At 41.4% G+C, this 19329-nt stretch overlaps 1 protein-coding gene across 2 annotated transcripts in view; it reads left to right on the forward strand.

Moving 5' to 3' along the window:
* Nucleotides 1-18414, forward strand: part of LOC121286702 (uncharacterized protein SCO4629-like) — a 28333-nt gene extending 9919 nt beyond the window's left edge. Inside the window, exons 3-5 of one of the 2 annotated variants that reach the window (XM_041203700.1) lie at nucleotides 3956-4108; nucleotides 16265-16447; nucleotides 18227-18414. In XM_041203700.1, the coding sequence (XP_041059634.1) occupies nucleotides 3956-4108; nucleotides 16265-16447; nucleotides 18227-18345 (455 nt within the window). In that variant the 3' untranslated portion in view covers nucleotides 18346-18414. Of the gene's footprint in view, nucleotides 1-3204; nucleotides 3459-3955; nucleotides 4109-16264; nucleotides 16448-18226 lie in introns of those variants that run through there. The other variant, XR_005945032.1, reaches the window with a different exon arrangement.
* The last annotated feature ends 915 nt before the right edge of the window (nucleotides 18415-19329 follow it).

The raw sequence follows: 19329 nt of genomic DNA on the forward strand, positions 1-19329 counted from the left end.
AAGGCTTCAGACTTTTGATCCAAAGGCATTTCTCCCTTTGAATCTAACAATGGTTAAAACCAAGAGTTCATCCATGTGTGATATCCTCACACAGTCCATTAATTTAAAGGCAAGTACTAATTTAGGAATGTCCAAGTGGAATCGCTGCAATCTCGTATACAATTGGGTAAACTCCATGATGTATTCTTCTGTGGAAAAGTCATCCATTTTTCAAAATTTATCAAAGACTGACCAAGCCACATAGGCATTCAATAAGTCATCTTTCACACAATTTTTTTCCATGAGTTTCAAGAGAATGTCCAAACCTTCTTCACTGTCTAGTTCCTGGGTATCTAGTTCTGAGAACACTTTGCAGCTACCTTGCTCCTGGCAGGAAGTGAAAGTGCCAGAACTATTCCTTGCTTTCTTTTCCCTGCATCAACTTTATTTTTCTATTGATCATAAGGTTCCGTTTCACAGAACAATGGGTGCAAAATCATATCCTGCCACCTTATACCTAGTTTCAGTCATCTTTCTTCAAAGAGACTCCTGTTACAATCTTCTCTCCAAAAATATATACCAACTCTACTATTTGTCTGGAAGTAAATCTTAGTCTCAAGTCTTCACTTTCAGGCAACCATCCTGTGCACCAATGTTAGAGAATTCCCAAGCCTGGTTGTGAAAATACATTGAGACTAGGATGCTTCAGTGGAGACTGTTCATTGCTCACCATAGAGTTGACTTCTCAACACTAACACCAGACCCTCAGCGCTGGCTGACTCTTTATATATACATTTGAGTGTGATTAACTAGTCAATACCCAACACCTGTTCACCTTATCACCTTAAACTACTGGGTATTCGACATCCATCAACAGAACCTTTTAGACACTAACAACAGATATTTTCACAACCCCAAAGAACTGCTTGATAAGACTATACCAGTTACCTTCACTGCTCTTCTCTATACTGCTTTTAAAGTAAAAGATGTGTAAAATTCAAAATTATGAACTTCAATTTCATCCCCGGTACAGGGTTTCTTATTACATTGCGAGATTAAGGTAGAAGGGATAGAGTTTGAGCTGCTCCGCCTGCATGGATTAGCATAAGTTTCTGTGTTTTCTCACAATACAGATGCCTGTACCTTAAACACAATCTTTAGACATTAATTACAAAAAATCCCACATTACAAAAACCTAGAATTTCTTTGACTTAAGGTATTGACTTTCTATATTTAGTAATGAAGAACACAAGAACACACAAAATAGGAGCAGGAATAGACCATATGGCCTGTTGAGCCTGCTCTGCCATTCAATACGATCACGGCTGATCTTGGGCTTCAACTCCATTTTCCCGCCTGCTCCCCACATCCATTAATTACCTGAGAGACCAAAAATTTGCCTATCCCAGCCTTAAACGTGTTCAAGCAAAAAACCTCCCAGCACATTCAAATGTTCCATGTCACGCTGAAGAAAAAGCTTAAAATTTAAAATATGGGATCAGAAAATTTCCCTGCTTTTCTAGAAGACACAGTGGACGACCTTACATATCCAATTTCAAAAATAACCTTTCACTGTAAATCAATAACCCTCCAGCTTCTCAGCAGCTGCTGTTCCAGAGAACACCTGCAACTCTGAGGCAGGCTCACAACATGGATGAGTGCTTTACAAGCACTTTCATTTGCTCAGATTGCTCGTTTACCCCTCCTGAACTGTGGAAGTTATCGTGAAGAGGATAATAAATTCACTTGATCAATTATATTTAAAATTAACAAAATTAATAACTTTAGGTTAAGAAAAATGCAATACCACTGTTTTGTTTCAACAGGCCAAAATTAATGTGACAGCCCATTCTAATCAATCATTAGCATTAAATCTCCTGTAACGCATCGACTAATTATTTAGATGTGCACTTTAGCTCAGCGGTAGCTTTCTCATCTCTGAGGCAAAAAGTTGTGGGTTCAAGTCCCACTCCATAAAAGTTGAATATATAATCTAGGCAAGTGCTTCAGTGCAGTACTGAGGGAGAGCTGTGTTATTTCAAGCAGTACTTGAAATTAAAATCTGAACAGAGACCCCAAACTGCCTTCTTAGATGGATAAAAGGGATCCCATGACACTATTTGAAAAAGAAATGGGGAGTTCTTCCAGTGTCCTAGACAGCATTTAACCCTCAAACTACAACAAAAATAGACAATCTGGTAAGTTATATCATTGCTGTTTGTGGGGCTTGGCTGTACACAAATTAATTGCCACATTTCCCTGCGTTACAGCTGTAAGTACATTTCAAAACTATGACATTGGCAGTAAAGCATCTTAGGATACCCTGGGATGCTGAAAGATGGCATATAAATGAAAGTTCTTCCCTTCTATTTTTTGTGTATTCCATTTTGATCGTTTCAGAGTAAATTTGTAGTCACAGGTTAATAATCAATCCTACTGAAAACAGTATGCGTCAATAATATGATGTGAAATGGTAGAAAGTATTAGCATTAATAGAGGTAGGTAGCACAAACAAAAGTAAAATTAAAATTGCATACAAGAGATTTTAATAATGGTTATATGCTTAAGACTTTCTTTTATAGATATGAGGTACAATAAATCTGTTGACTGAATGACTGCCTTATTAAGCTCCTGTGAAGCATCTTGGAATATTTTACTATGCTAAAAGCGCTATATAAATTCAAGTTATTGCAGTTGCTGATATAACTCACAAATATTCCTTACTGTGAGGGACTAAGACCTCACACTGTATATTTTTATAAAATAATATAGCTATGTTCATCACTAATTCTAAAATTTTAAAAACTGAACAAAGACCTTTAAAATGGCTGAAACTGTGTCTGTCTGTGATACCTGAACAAAAGGAGCCACTTGACAGTTTTAGGAAAACTCATAGCTCATTATCTCTGAGGAGCCACTAACGACCCCCTGTGGACTGTACAGCCCAACTTCAAAGAGAGCAATATAAAGGCCATCTGCATTTAATATCACAGGTTGGCCAGAAGGAGATGGATCATCTGTGAAAAGAAAAATCCTGCAACCTTCCTCTCAATCCCTAATGGCTGAGATATTTGCCAATCTTTGGAATCCAGATGATGGGTACACATCCTTTGTCAAAGGTGGTGATGAGGTGGGAGTCATGTGACATGGGCCTCTGGCTTGTGGAACAAGTAATATTGCCTTGCTAAACTGAAAAGCTCACTTTGCTGTTTACCATCTAACTAGCAGCCTTACAGACAAGGAGCTCTGCCCAGGTGGAATACCTGACCCCTACTACACTGCTCCTGCTGGAAATTCAGTACAATCACCGACAAGATTGAGTCATTTCTGCATGCGTATCTCATCGTGTGCAATAAACATCACTGGAAAAGAGAATTATCCAGCATCAGTTTTCAACCCACTGACCTCCATGAAGGAATACCTCATTGGACTTTGATTGCGGACTCTGGAATCCATGTGAACCAATATTCATTTTTCTGTACTGTAGAACCTTCTCTCTATCTGTCTCTTTACTGTCTAAGTGTGGGAATGACATTGCAATCCTCCTTTTGTGTTTTGAATGCGTGCAATAAAGTTCATCCTATCTAGAGCTTGCTGTGGGGTTATTAATAGAAAATTGGATCACACAAAAACCGAGGGGTTGGAAAATATGCCATCGCTCATAAAGAGGGAAACAAATGAAAACTCCTTTCTATTTACGGACGGGTCGTGAGAGGAGAAATCAGTGCTGATTAAATTAACCCCCCCCTCCTGTCTGTAACATTACACTTTATATAATATGCTTCATTAGTAACACTTAGATTTCAGATACCACTTATTTACACTTTAACTACAGCTCTGCATTTTTTTAAGAATGTTTGTCACAGTAACAATAAAATTGACAGATGAATAATGCAAACATCTAATTCCTTATTGTTAATGAAATATGGAAATTCATTCCTCTTATTTGTCATCATAAATATGATTTTGAAAACAGGAGTATGGCATCAACCAGAGGCAGATGTGTTTGCTGATACTGCGATTAAATTGGGAGTGCCAGTTGACAAGATCCTACTGGAAAAAAAGGCCACTAATACAGGCGAGAATATAAGATTTGCATATCAGACACTGAAAGAAAACAACATCCCAGGTATACAACAACCTGAGCCTTTATTATTCCTAATTATTGACGTGATTGCTTGTCAAGTACATATTCTTGTGGGGGTTGGGTAATGCAATGTATTAACGCTGCCTTTTTAGTGGCTGGGAACTCCAATCAAGTGTAGGCAGGCTGATGAGATGAAGTCTGCTCATTCTGAAGACTCTGAGAGCTCTAAGTGGACTGAACAGGTGCAGTCTCTTCCCTGTTCATAGGGAACAAAGCCATGCATATTTTAACCGTGCTAAGCTGTGGTATTGCAAGGGGAATGGAGTATAAAAATAGGCGAGTACAGGGTAAGACAAACCTGGAGTACTAGGTACAGTTTTGGTCTCTTTATTTAATGAGGGATATACTTGCATTGAAGGCAGTTCAGAGAAGGTTCATGAGGTTGATTCCTGGGATGCAGGGCTTGTCTTAAAGTTTAGAAGAATGAGATGTGATCTTATTGAAACATGTAAAATTCTGAGGGGGCTTGGCAGGGTAGATACTGAGAGGATGTTTCCCCTTGTGGAGGAATCTAGAACTAGGGGGCATGGTTTCAGAATAAGGGGTCTCCTATTTAAGACAGAGACGAGGAAGAATTTTTTCTCTCAAAGGGTTGCTAGTCTTTGGAATTCTCAACCCCAGAGAGCAGTGGAGTCTGAGTCATTGGGCGGAATCTCCCCAGATTTACACTAACTGCGGTAGCGGAAGGGCAAAAGGACGTCTTAACCGCCGGCCGCAATGGCTGTTTTTCACACTGTATCGTCCCAATGCCGCCTTATTAATTATGCATTCCCGGGAAACATGCCGTTTCGATGGCAGGTGGGCTCCGATTTGCCCGCCACACTGTCACCTCGCCGTTTCATCGAGCCAGACGCTACATTTAAAGTGCAGTCGTGCGCACTCCTCCCAGCGCTTCCAGCCCAGGACTGCTACAAGGAAGACATGGCCCCGAAAGGCAAGAAGGCTGCAGCCGCCTGGTTTACTGATGCGTCCCTCGAGCGCCTTTTGGACGTTGTGGAGGTCAGCTATGATGTCCTCTACCCCTGCCACATCCCATGAAAGAATTTAAAAAGGTGCCTGTTGATTTTTTCCCCTGATTATTGTTTCTAAAATCTTATTACTTATGTTAAACTAACTGGCCAATAGATGCTAGGACTGTCCCTACACCCTTTCTCATCCAATATGTGCTGTAATGTGCCTTTAAAGTATTGCAGCATGACATCACTAGAAAGGAAGGGTGTCATGACGCACTTCCTTTCTACTGATGTCATTCTGCAATCCCTTAAAGGCACATTATAACAGTATGTGCTGCTCTTTTCAATTTGTCATGAAGGTACAGAGCAGCTAAAGATTTAGATTTGGATTTGGTGACTTGTGCTTTCCTTTGATTCCTTGTAGAATTTTAAGGAGTGGAGAACTGGATTTGTCTTTCTTATTAGAGTAAAATGATTATGTTTGCGTTAAGCCGCTTATTATTATGAAAAGCACAATTCACGTTGCCACATCATTTTGGAGAACTCTGGCATGATTATGATGAAATCTGCAAATCTCAGGCAACCAACAATTTAGGGCCTCCAGCCAATTATTGATAACAGGTCATTTCTTTACATGTTGAGACCATACTAGTGTCCATTTGTATTCGGAAAAGCACAGGCTATGGGAAGGAAAATAGTTATTACAAACTGAAGCTGAATGGCCCCTAAGGTATCATATGAGCCTTTAAGATTATTATATTATAATGGGGAGGGGTCATTAAAATAAGTTGAAAACATTAAATGTATGCACATGCTATCAGTTATAAAATTACCATGTTCTTGTGCTGTTTTTACAACAGCTAGAAGGATTGAAGTGATGAAATATACAACTAAAACAAGATTTTGCATAAAGCTGAGCTACCCTAATGAGTAAAAGGGGTGAAGGGGGGGAATTTGCTGTACACTGGCCATAGGTTCATTCTAATCGAGTTCTTGACCTATAACATAGGGCAGAATTTTAAGAGTCAGCGAGCGGGGGCGGGCTCCACTCGCCAATGCATAAAATGACACGCGGTGACGTCGGGGGGAACTCCTGATGTCACCGCATCCGATTTAAATGTTCAGGAAGGCGGGGGTGCAGCAAAATCAGCTGCGCGTCCACCAACCTGTCAATGGCCAATTGAGGCCATTGACAGGATCAATTAAGCAATTAAAGGACCTGCCCGTCCAATCTTAAGGTTGGCGGACAGGCCAGGAGCCCCGGCAGGAACTAGAAAAAACATGAAACCACATCCATGGGTGGGATGAGGTTTCACGTAGGCTTTAAAAAATTTTAATAAAGATTTTGTAAAAATTATGGACATATCCCAACTCACGTGACATTGAGGCTGCACGTAGCCTCAGGGAGATGAGTTTGCTCTTTTGTGTGCATGCGCGAAAGAGCATGCTATCGATTTTGGGATTTCTATCCCTCCCCCACCACCCACACAGGGGGCGTTGATTGGAAACGCGCCCGTATGCGCCCACCCATCAACTTCCCGCCCTACTGGGGGAAAGTTCAGCCCATACTTTCCTTTAGTTGCTGCAAAAAAATAGAAGTGAGCAAACAGTTCAGCAAGACTGATATTAAGCTTCTGGCAGCTAGTGCCAAAAGTAGGAGAGCTGTCTTACAGACTAGTCAAACAACGGACTGACATAGTCATACTCACGGAATCATACCTTACAGACAATGTCCCAGACACCACCATCACCATCCCTGGGTATGTCCTGCCCTGGGAGTCCTCAGCATCGACTCTGGACCCCATGAAGTCTCATGGCATCAGGTCAAAAAAGAGCAAGGATACTTCCTGCTGATTACCACGTACCGCCCTCCCTCAGCTGATGAATCAGTGCTCCTCCATGTTGAACACCACTTGGAGGAAGAACTGAGGGTGGCAAAGGCACAGAATGTACACTGGGTGGGAGACTTCAGTGTCCCCACTCAGTAGCACCACTATAGATTGAGCTGGCCAAGTCCTAAAGCACATAGCTGCTAGAGTCTGCGGCAGGTGGTGAGGGAACCAACAAGAGGGAAAAACATACTTGACCTCATCCTTACCAATCTATCTGCCGCCATGCATCTGTCCATGACAGTAGTGGTAGGAGTGACCACTGCAGAGTCCTTGTGGAGGCGAGGTCCTGTCTTCACATTAAGGACACCCTCCATCATGTTGTGTGGCACTAACACAGTGCTAAGTGGGATAGATTTCAAACAGATCTAGCAATTCAAGACTAGGCAACCATGAAGCATTGTGGTCCATTTTCAGCAGCAGAATTGTACTCAACCACAATCTGTAACCTCATGGCCCGGCATATCCCCCACTTCTACCATTACCACCAAGCCAGGGACTCAACCCTGGTTCAATGAAGAGTACAGGAGGGCATGCCAGGACCAGCACCAAACATACCTAAAAATTTGTGTCAACCTGGTGGAGCTACAACACAGAACTACTTGCGTGCCAAACAGCATAAGAAGCAAGTGATGGACAGAGCTAAGTGAGTTCACAACCAACAGACCAGATCTTAAGCTCTGCAGTCCTGCCACATCCAGATGTGAATGGTGGTGGGCGATTAAACAACTCACTAGAGGAGACAGCTCTATCAATATTCTCATCCTCAATGATGGAGGAACCAGCACATCAGGGGCAAAAGATAAGGCTGAAGGATTTGCAACAATCTTCAGCTAGAAGTACCAAGAGAATGATCCATCTCAGCCTCCTCCAGAGGTCCCCAGCATCACAGATGCCAGTCTCCAGCCAATTCAATTCATTCCTTGATATCAAGAAATGTTTGAAGGCACTGGATAATGCAAAGGCTATGGGGCCTGACAATATTCCAGCAATAGTACTGAAGGCTTGTGCTCCAGAACTTTCCACGCCCCTAGCCAAGTTGTTCCAGTACAGCTACAGCACTAGCATCTACCCAGCAATGTGGAAAATTGTCCAGGTATGTCCTGTACACTAAAAGTAGGACAAATCTAACCTGGCCAATTACCGCCCCAATTATACTCCTGAGTATTGCCAATCCTTCACTAATCCAACCCGGCCAATTACTCTTGATCATCAGTAAAGTAATGGAAGGGGTTATTAACAGTGCTATCAAGCGGCACTTGCTTAGCTATAACATGCTCACTGACACTCAGTTTGGGCCACTTGGTTCAAACATAGACAAAAGAGCTGAACTTCAGAGGTGAGGTGAGAATGATTGCCCTTGACATCAAGGCAGCATTTGACTGAATGTGGAATCAAGGAGCCCTAGCAAAATTGTGGTCAGTGGGAATCAGGAGGAAAACGCTCCGCTGGTTGGAGTCATACCTAGCACAAAGGAATATGGTTGTGGTTGTTGGAGGTCAGTCATCTCACTGCCAGGACATTGCTGTAGGAGTTCCTCAGGGTAGTGTCCTAGGCCCCACCATCTTCAGCTGCTTCATGAATGACCTTCCTTCCACCATAAGGTCAGTAGTGGGTACACTCGCTGTTGATTGCACAATATTCAGCACTATTCGCAACTCCTCAGATACTGAAGCAGTCTGTGTCCAAATGCAGCAGGACCTGGACAATATCTAGTCTTGGGCTGACAAGTGGCAGGTAACATTCGCATCACCCAAGTGCCAGGCAATGACCATCTCCAACAAATGAGAATCTAACCATTGCCCCTTGACACTCAATGGCATTACCATCGCTGAATCCACTGGGGGTTACCATTGACCAGAAACTGTACTCGGCTAGCCATATAAATACTGTGGCCTTGAGCAGTTCAGAGGCTAGGAATCCTGTGGCGAGTAACTCACCTCCTGTCTCCCCAAAGCCTGTCCACCATCCACAAGGCACAGGTTAGGAGTATAATGGAATACTCTCCACTTGCTTGGATAAGTGCAGCTCCAACAACAATCAAGAAATTTGATACCATCCAGGACAAAGCAGCCCGCTAGATTTGCACCCCATCCACAATCATCCATTCCCTCCACCACCGACGCACAGTGGTAGCAGTGTGTACTATCTACAAGATGCACTGTAGGAACTCACCAAGCCTCCTTATACAGCACCTCCCAAACCCATGACCAGTACCATCTAGAAGGACAAGGGTAGCAGACAGATGGGAACACCACGACCTGCAGGCTCCCCTCCAAGCCACACACCATCCTCACTTGGAAATATATTGCTATTCCTTCAATGTCGCTAGGTCAAGATCCTGGAACTCCCTCCCTAACAGCACTGTGGGTGTAATAACATCACATGGACTCCAGCAGTTCAAGAAGGTAGCTCACCACAGCCTTCTCAGGGCAGTTAGCAATGGGCAAAAAATACTGGCCTAGCCAGCGCCACTCAAATCCCATGAACAAATAAAAAAAAGTTCCCAAATATTCCCCATTTTGTAAGCTGCATTTATCCAAGCAAGTGGAGAGTATTCCATTATACTCCTAACCTGTGCCTTGTGGATGGTGGACAGGCTTTGGGGAGACAGGAGGTGAGTTACTCACCACAGGATTCCTCGCCTCTGAACTGCTCAAGGCCACAGTATTTATGGAGTATTGTCCTTCTGGTGAGATTTCTTAAGCAAAATTAGTGTGTAAAAAAAATTGCTTGTTAAAGACTGTTAAATCTCTATTTAGGGTCAGTTGTGAACATGTCTTACAGAATTGCGGAGGGAGATAGATAAATGCTTTGAATTAACAAAATTGCATTTTTAAGAGTAAATTATGTAAAGAAAATGCAAGATTTTAATTGCGCAGTTTTCACTATTTTACATTTATGTGTTTTAATAGATTATTAATAACTAGGATCTGTAACCAGTAATAACAGACAGATGATGGCATAAAACTGGTTCCAGATAGAATAGGATGACTGATGTCACAGTTTCAGTGTCATGTTCTACACAGTCAGCATCCTTCACTGCATGATACAAAGTTAATGGCCGGGATTTTGAGGTAATAATAACGGTGAGACTATGAGTGTTCACTGTTATTACTGAGTAAATTAGACATCAACATAAATATGGAAATGCTGTCAGAGATAAAGTGCTGCTCCACAGGGTGTGCTGTTGCAGTCCTCGCTGGTAGATTTGCCATTGAAATGACCACAACGGCACAGACCTCACTTGCTCACTAGTTCTGTACTAAAAAGGCTAAGAAAGTTAGAACTGGGGCATTTAGAAGTGGGTGAGTTTTAATCATATAAGTGATGATTATTGATGAATATCCTCTCTGGCCCTGATAAATTCGTTTTAAAAACATGGGCCAGGATTTTATGTTTCTCCCCCCTCAGTGGGTGCGATGAGCCATTTAAATCTCCATTCATTTTGGCAGGACCATAATAGCCCGACGGGTGGGAGATGCCTTCAGAAGGCCATAGAGTCTCATTCCTTCAGAGAAAAAGTAGCATTGAAGCTTTTTAATTTTTTTTTACTTTTCTGGTTGTTTCTTACCCCTCTCTCAATTGTATCTGTATTTCCTAAATGTTATTTAATGTTCTGTATACCATTTAAACCTAATTGACATTTCCTGTTTTATGCCTGGTTTTGACTCTACATGTCTCAGTGAGGATTCTTCAATCTGATTGGTTGAAGAGCTACTCTATTTCTTGCTACAGGACCTGTGTAGGGGACGCCAGGCATGAAAAAATTGTGGATTAGAGGAAATCCATACTGAGAAGCCCATGAAAAGTTGGTGGGCAGCTGTCATCAAGGTGAACAGCGAGCCTTCATTTCAGACTGTAAAATCCAGGCCATTGTGAAAAAAAAAATCAGGTTTTAAATGTATGGCATAGATCAGTCAGACATAGTGGGAGTTACTCACCACCATCTCTGCAATCAGATCATTTGCACCTGGAGGTAATTACATATAAACCAGGAGAACATCATTGTGATTTTTACATGATAATTTTGTGAATTAATGCCAGTGTTTAAAGTGGGGCGGGGTTGGTGGGGGTTGCATCCAGGATATTTTGTTTCAGTTTGGCAGGTAGAATACCGTGTCAGCAATGAGGAGGTCATGCTCTGCACACGTATTCAGCAGAGGAGGCTGTTGCTGTTACCAGCTCTGTTTCTCCTTCCAGATCTGACGGTATGTGCCAACACTGGCATTGAAATCACCAAGGATGATGCATTCATCTGATCTTAGTACTGCACCAAAGATTCTAGTTCTTCATAATTTTCATCTTTCACTTCTTCAAGATTTGTCGTTGTAGGTGGATAAGGAGTGGCAATGATGGCATGAACACTTCTCTGAGAAAAAGTTGCAGTGTCACAGGTTGGTCATTTGTGCCTTGTGCTCAACAGGCATGGTCCACAGCACTTGCACTTGGCCAACAGGTTTGACATTCTTGCAGCCGGTGTGGATGAGAGCAGGGACTAGAGGGTGAATGAGTAAACTGACCACAACACCTTGGTACAGGAGGGGTGGGGAGTGGGGTGGCAATTCAGGTTGAGGGAGTAATAAGGAATGTAAAAGTACGAGGGGACAATATAGTTGGTAGAATAGATACTCTTCACTGCAGCCCAGAATGCAAGTCCTGAAGGAGGCTGTGTTGTTTAACCTCAGGGCTGGAGAGGAGCTAGGAGGAGGAAAAGGATCATGTTGCTGTGATCTGTGTGGGTACCAACAACATAGGTAGGATGAAAGCTTCTGCCAAGAGAATATGAGCAACTAGGGACTAAATTTAAAAAACAGAACCACAAAGGTGGCAATCTCTGGATTACTACCTGAGCCACGAGCAAATTGGCACAGAGTAAGTAAAATTATGAATATGTGGCTTGAAGATTGGCGTGGGAAAAATGGGTTTCAATTCATGTGACACAGGCAGCAGTACTGGAGAAACAGGCAGGTGTTCCTTTGGACTCACTTAAATCATGCTGGGACTAGTGTCCTGGCAAATTGAGTAACTAGGGCTATAGAGAAGGCTTTAAACTGAATAGTCGGGGAAATGATTCAAATGAGAGGAAATTTAATTAGTTAAAGGGACAGAGAAGGTAATAGTGCAGCATAGCAATATAGGTAATGATAACCAGAGTGCATCAGGAAAAGACAGAGCATACATACATAACAGTGCACCAGCAAATAAGGTCAGAGAAGGGGAAAATGTTAAAAGGATAGAATTAAAGGCTCTTCATCTGAATGCACACAGCTTTCATAAAATGATGGATGAATTGATAGCCCAAATAGAAATAAATGTATGTATGATAGCCATTACAAAGTCATGATTGCAAGTAACCAAGACTGTGAACTGAATATTAAGGGTATTTGACATTTCAGAAAAGGATATGAAGAAGGGAAAATGAGATGGGGTAGCTCTGTTAATAAAGGATGAGATCAGTTGTAGGGGGGTGGTATTGTGTGTCAGTTTCATCTCTGACTTCTGAGCAGTCCGAATCGCTCCCACTCCCTGGGTTCTAGACCTTGGAATTATTTGGGGGTTGTGACAAAGTGTAGCAGACAACTGGTTTTGGGAAAAAAAACTGGGTTTATTGAAGTCACAAATGAATTTATAACATTAGAATTACACTGCGATTATACAGACCTACAAAGTACACTTAGTTAAGAATGGAAAACACATGGGAAAATCACGCTACTAATCCCTTTACCCTTGTCCCACCCCCAAAACTAAATTGAACTAGGAGAGGTCAGGGGTCATGCTCAACAACAAGGGTTCCTTGACAGTTCGAAATCCAGCCAGGTAAGCCAGTTGCAGTTTTGGGATATGCTCTTTGTGTCCTCTGGGGCCTGCAGTCCCCACATGGTCCTGGTCTGTGGAATCTGCGAAGGTTCTTCAGTTGGGTGGAGGGCGTGGTTGTGGGTGGTCAATCTTCGTGGAGGACTGCGGTTGCAGCCTTGTCTTCGGTTGAGCCTGCCACCCCGTGCCCTTCGCCATGATGTTGCCTGTGGGCCTGCAAACCTCCAGATCTCCTCCTCCCTCCGCTTGGCTTAGCTACCTTTCCCTGCTTCAACTGCTCCAAAACTGCTCACCCTCCTTCCCTTCATAATTGGTGGCCCAGTTATACTGTTTCTCGAATTTCTTACCTGAGCGCAAATTAAGGTTAGTTCTTTGTCTGATTTTGGTGGGCTTCTTCAGGTGATTGTTGTCTCGTTGTTTTTAATGGGCTTGCATGATGTTTATCATTGTCTTCCTGTCCCCATAACTAGTCTTGAACTGAAAGCCATTGTATATGTGGAGTATTGATAGGTTCGCATAATTGCATTGATTGCTGCCTTCCTGCCTTAGTAGTTAGTAGCGATTATTTATGCAAGATTTTGATGGGCTTTAGTTTTGTGTATGGTGAAGTCTTTCTCTGGGTTGATTGTTTTAAAGGGAAGAATGCGTATTCTGTCTCCTCTCGTTGTCTGGTTTCAGGCAATAATCCACACTGGACTCAACAAGCCCGGGCATGCCCAGTTTATGGGCCTAGCCTCCTGTCTGCAGGGTTTTACACTTAACTCAGCAGTTGGGTCCTCTGCCATAAAAGTCCAAAAGTCATATCCTTGATATGAAAAATGTGGGAATTTTGAGAACCCTTCACAGTACAGTCATGAGAAATGATCTTGGATCAGAAGATCAAGATGTAGAATCAGTTTGGAGATAATGTCATGCAATCCGAACTTTACAAGGTAGTTATGTTTTAAAATATCCCCTTTAACTTATGGTGAAACACAACATTCTGAAAAGAGGGATGGTGAAGGAATGATAAACACCTGAGTTCAGTGAAATTCCCACGTGATCCGCTTTCCATGAGGAGAAAAACTCAAACAAAACCCCTTTGAAGCAATGATTGGCCCAGTGGTGGATAATGTAGGGGATTGCCATAATCTCAAAAACAGTATAGATGGGTTGGTGGACTGGGAGGTAAAGTGTCAAATGGATTTTAACACAGAGAAGTGTGAGGTCATACATTTAGGGAGGTCAAACAGTTACAGGGATTACACAATAAATGGGAATATACTAAGAGGGGTAGATGAAGTGAGAGGTCTTGGCATACAAGTACACAGGTCCCTGAAGGCAGCAGTTCAAGTAGACAAGATTGTAAAGAAGGCATATGGAATGCTCTCCTTCATTGGCAGCGGTATAGAACATAAAAGTAAGGATATAATGTTGGAATTGTATAAAACAATGGTGAGGCCACAACTGGAGTATTGTGTGCAGTTCTGGGCACCACATTACAGGAAGGACAAAATAGCTCTGGAGAGAGTGCCGAGGAGGTTTACAAGAATGTTGCCAGGATTCGAAAAGTGTAGCTATGAGGAGGCATTGAATAGGTTGGGGTTATTTTTCTTAGAACAAAGAAGGCTGAGAGGTGACTTGATTGAGGTGTATAAAATTATGAGGGGAACAGATAGAGTGGATAGGATAAAATAGTTTCCCTTGATGGAGAATTCTAGAACCAGGGGACATAGATTCAAGATAAGTGGCAGAAGGTTTAGGGGGGACATGAGGAAGAACTTTTTTACAAAGAGAGTAGAGGGCATCTGGAATTTGCTGCCCAAGTTGGTGGTAGAGGCAGAAACTTTAAACTCTTTTAAAAAGTACCTGGATCTGCACCTAAAGTCCTGTAAGCTGCATGGCTATGGGCAGGATGCAGGAAGGTGGGATTAGGCACTTGGGTGTTCTCGGGCTGGCATGGACAAGATGGGCCGAATGGCCTCCTTCTGTGCTGTAATTTTTCTATGGTTCTATGGTAACATCTTAATGTAGAGTTTGCATCAATTGCATCAAAAATGTAGGACAGTGGACTGTATTTCAAGGCTGCTTTTGTGCTAACACTGCTAAAATGTATTGGGTGGAATTTTCTGGCCCCGTTGCGGTGCAAGATGCGGCGAGCCATTCAAACATACATTCACTTCGGCGGGACAGGGAGATCCTGTCAGCCGGAGGGGACGGAAAATTCCGCCTGTTGGCTTCTAATGGTTAGAGATCAAAAACAACAGATAAAAATTACTGAACATACACAACATATTCATCGTCATCCAAAACTGGATTATCACTTTGGGGGCAGACTCTTATTCTTTATCTTTTTAAGAACAACCAAAACAAAAATAGGCTAAGCAGCGGTAAAATTAAGAGTCAGTATTGTTGATTGTTGCCACAAAAACACTACTTCAAAAACACTGGCTTCAATAGATTGACAACAAGCTGTTTAAAATGCTCGAAGAAGATTGGAAAAAAACTCCTGAAAGATGCACAAGGATCATCTCAATTAATCAGTGACAGCAAATTAGAAGTTAGTCAATTAAAGCAATGAAAGTCAGAAGAGGAGGTTTGTAAAAGTTCCAAAATGGAAGACAATGAAATGGAAGAAACAATGAAATGTGGGAGACAGGACAGTCACTATTAAGAATTTTGATTGACTGACAGCGCTCAATAGCAGGCAAACCACTGATATATGTTTTTGTTCTTGGATTACTTACTTAGCCAGTAACATATATTAACAGTACACTGTAAAGTGGACATCATGGATCATCCAGCTTGACACATCACTGTGTGAAAGGTATTGAATGCCCATGTACTCAGGATAATGGATCATGGCCATGATGTGTCAATTCTTCTGTCCTATTAATCTTTTTTTCCTTCTTTTATGGGATGTGGGCATCGCTGGCTAGGTCAGCATTTATTGCCCATCCCTAAAGGCTCTTGAGAAGATAGTGGTGAGCCGCTGCCTCCTTGAACTGCTGCAGTCCAACTAGTGCAGGTACATCCACATATTTCAAAAACAGTCTACATTTTTCCATTGGCAAAATGGCCAGTTGGCCCAGGTTTAGACATTGCAATTTTGTTTGGTCTATAAGGGCCTCCAAGACCTTGATCTTCTTTACTTCTACAATCTCCTGAAATCAAATGTTGTAATGTATGTCATCCACTCTTCTGATTTGAGCTTCCTTCACATCTTCTCTGTGCTCCATCCTTGGGCACAGAACCATCCTGGTGCCATGTCCTGGAACATTCTTTCTAAACCGTTCCAACTTGCTAACTCTGCCTTCTTTTCAAAGTCTCCCGAGAACCAACATTTTTGACTGTGTCTCTGGGGCTCTTCATTACCTTCTCTCCCTTCAGTGTTTCTGTCCACACTCACTTCAATAAAATATTATGGTGCACTTTTAAGGGGCTATATAAAAGCAAATTGTTGCCCAGAAATGTTTTCTGAATTTTCTATTTTTTTCCAGTGAAGAGGATTATTCTAGTTCAACAGCCTTTTATGGAGCGTCGAGTTTATGCTACCTACCTTCGACAGTGGCCAGAAGACAAAGAAAACGTTCAAGCTGTCGTCACTTCTCCGACAATGGAACTTGATGAATACCCAAACAGCCATGTGGGCAATATGGACAACTTAATTGGGTATATGTTAGGTAGGTTGGGAAACCTGAAGAATTCTACTGTTCCAGAATGAGATTTCAAGTTAAATTAACTAAGTGTCAACTGTTATTCTATGAACATTAATGCTACATTTATAATTCCTTATGTTGATATTTTACATGTGAAAACATGTGCAGTCAGTATATGAGCACTTGGCTTATGGGAGGTGAGGATGCTGAACTCTTTCTACATGGGGAAATGTAACTATTTGTATCTTTAAATATTGATGCCCATAAAATAAATAGATGTTGCATCTGAATCTGTGGATTACAAAGATTATTTCATTTGTGAAAAAGACTTCAGGGCCTATCACAGATAGGAACTAAATTGTAATTACCATTGTAATTCTAATTGTAATTGAGTTTAACGTGCTATCAAGTTCCATTTTTATTTCACAACAGCCAGAGCTTGTCACAATAGTTGTACTAGTAGACTGGAAAAAATTAATGGGAGTAGGGAATGGGCAAATTTTCAGAGAGGGTTCAACAACAGGATACCAATTGTTGAGTGCTGGTGGCAAGAAAATTTTGTTCATTGAAATCCATTTGGCAGTTGGCTGGTAATTCAAAGCAATTAATTGTGTGACTGCCAATGAGAAGGTCATGTGTCATGGTGCTCAGGTAGTCAGCTGTCTGCTGGAAGTAATTTGCGTCCTGTGGCTGATTTAGGTAAGCTCTAAATCACAAGAAAACGGAAAGCAAGACAGTACCTGACACTTCATTGAAGCATACCTCATTAATTTTCTACATTTCATCCATCATCCAACTGGGTAATCAGTAGATTGCTAATACCATTGTTGGGAATGTGAAGGGAGACTAATTAGATAGTGTTTAGAAAGAACTGAACTTGAACTTACGTAACTTCTTATCACATTTCTCAAAAATACCCCAACTGCTTCACATAGAACTAATTATATTTTGCAGTGACTGTTGTTAGGTGGGTAACTATGACAGCCATTTTGCATAATCAAGGTTTTTGCAAATGCAATGAGGTTAATAATTAGTTAATCTATATTTGGTTATGTTGCTGGAGGAATGTTACTGGCCAGATATTGAGACCTTCCATTTCTTCATTGAACAGAGGCACGTGATCTTTGACATTTAACCAATTCACTAGAATGGACAATTTTGGTCCCAGTTTAGTTTCTTACCTAAAGGACAGGACCCCAGCAATGCAGCGCTCCCTTGGTATCACACGGAGTAAGAGGGAGTGCTAGGCAGATACAACAATGTTAAATTTTGGAGGATAAAGACACATGGCTGACAATTTTAAAAGTAGGCAAAGGAGTAAAATTCAGGAAGGCTTGACTTAGTCAACCTAAGAAAGAGAATATAACAGATTGGGCAAAATTGATGAGTGAGTGAGAAAAAGGTATTTGGTTGAATTTAGATGGGAATTGTTAAGTTCTGGGTAAATGACAATTTAAGGAAAGAATCTTTATGGCAGCTATCAGGATATCCCAAAGCACTTAGCATCCAATTAGTTACCTTTTAGCATGTGGCTAAATATGGCAGCTAATGTGGGTACAAATGGTCCTAATAACAACAAAAGAAATAGATGACTAGTTTACCAGGTTTGATCATATCAGTAGAGGGAGGAATGTTGGTAGAATATTGGGAAAACTTCCTGTTCCTCTTTGAATAGCAACATGGGGAATTGTTTACATCCACAGGAGAGACAGCATAGGCTTCACCTTAATGTTGCGCCTATTTTATATGTACATTGAATAGGATTTTAGTTCAACTTTAAGTTTATTATATATTTTTCTCCAGCTGTTTTGGAACGAATTCGAGATTACCCAAAGAGAGGTTTTCAAGTGGAGCAAGAAGTTTTTCCCGAGGTTTATGATGCCCAACGGAAGCTACTGCAAGCTGGTTACCGACCAAAATAAACTGAATGAGTTGCAGAAAAAAATCTGTATCACTTTAACCTTTTTAATCAAAAGTACTTTGCAACTTTCCACCACAGGATTTTTGTTAAAATTAATTTTATACTGAAATGATAGTTTTTAAGGGGAGTTGCAAGGGTTATGTTTAAGTAAATGATCTAGAACCATTTAGCTTGACGTATCCAGGTTTCTGAATTTCACACCAAAGAGATGGATTGCACAGTTTCTCTATTTGCAGAGCATTAGGATGGAATCATTAGATTTAATGGTACCTCAGAAGTACATGTTAGAAAGAGAGCTGGTTTATGTAAAATAAGCTTAAGGAATCCACTGTTCACCCAATTGGCTAACCTAACATTCCACATTGCTTATCCACTTCTTTTGTAACTGTGAACAAAGATGGAAATTCTGTTACCATTACTTGCAGCACTCACACAGCCTTGAGCCTAAAGTGTTCACAATTTAAAAAAAAAGCCACGCTAACCATAGAACTGGGTCGAATTTAAGCTCTCCAACATCTGTCTCAAGATGGCCACCATCTTGAGAATCCTCTGAGCAAGGATTTAAGCTAAAGAATATGAAAGCTACAGGCCCAGAATGAATAAAGTTATAATCTTGGACACGACACAACTGAAAACCTTTCAATTCCTTCCAGTGCAAAATGTTAATTTCAAATTGGGTCCTAATGCCAATGTTGAGAGTTTTATAGCTCCCTAGAATGTCATAGAGGAAAGAAAAGTTGATGGTGTGCCTGCTTCATCAAAGTGCCAAATGAACAAGATCAGCTTATCTAGTGGTCAGAATGCCTGGTGTTGCTCCATAAAGCACAGAAGATTGACCTGCTTGAGTCAGTCATGACCAGGTGACTCTTCAATATTCTCACTCTCAATAAGCTGAAAAATGAGTTCATTGAGACTGTTTTTGAAGATTGAGTGTGGAAGTGGTAAAAAAATATTTACATTTGAAAAGAGAAGTTTAATTTTATGG

This window comes from Carcharodon carcharias, chromosome 14 (genome assembly GCF_017639515.1).
Source record: "Carcharodon carcharias isolate sCarCar2 chromosome 14, sCarCar2.pri, whole genome shotgun sequence".
Taxonomy (NCBI): Eukaryota; Metazoa; Chordata; class Chondrichthyes; order Lamniformes; family Lamnidae; genus Carcharodon; species Carcharodon carcharias.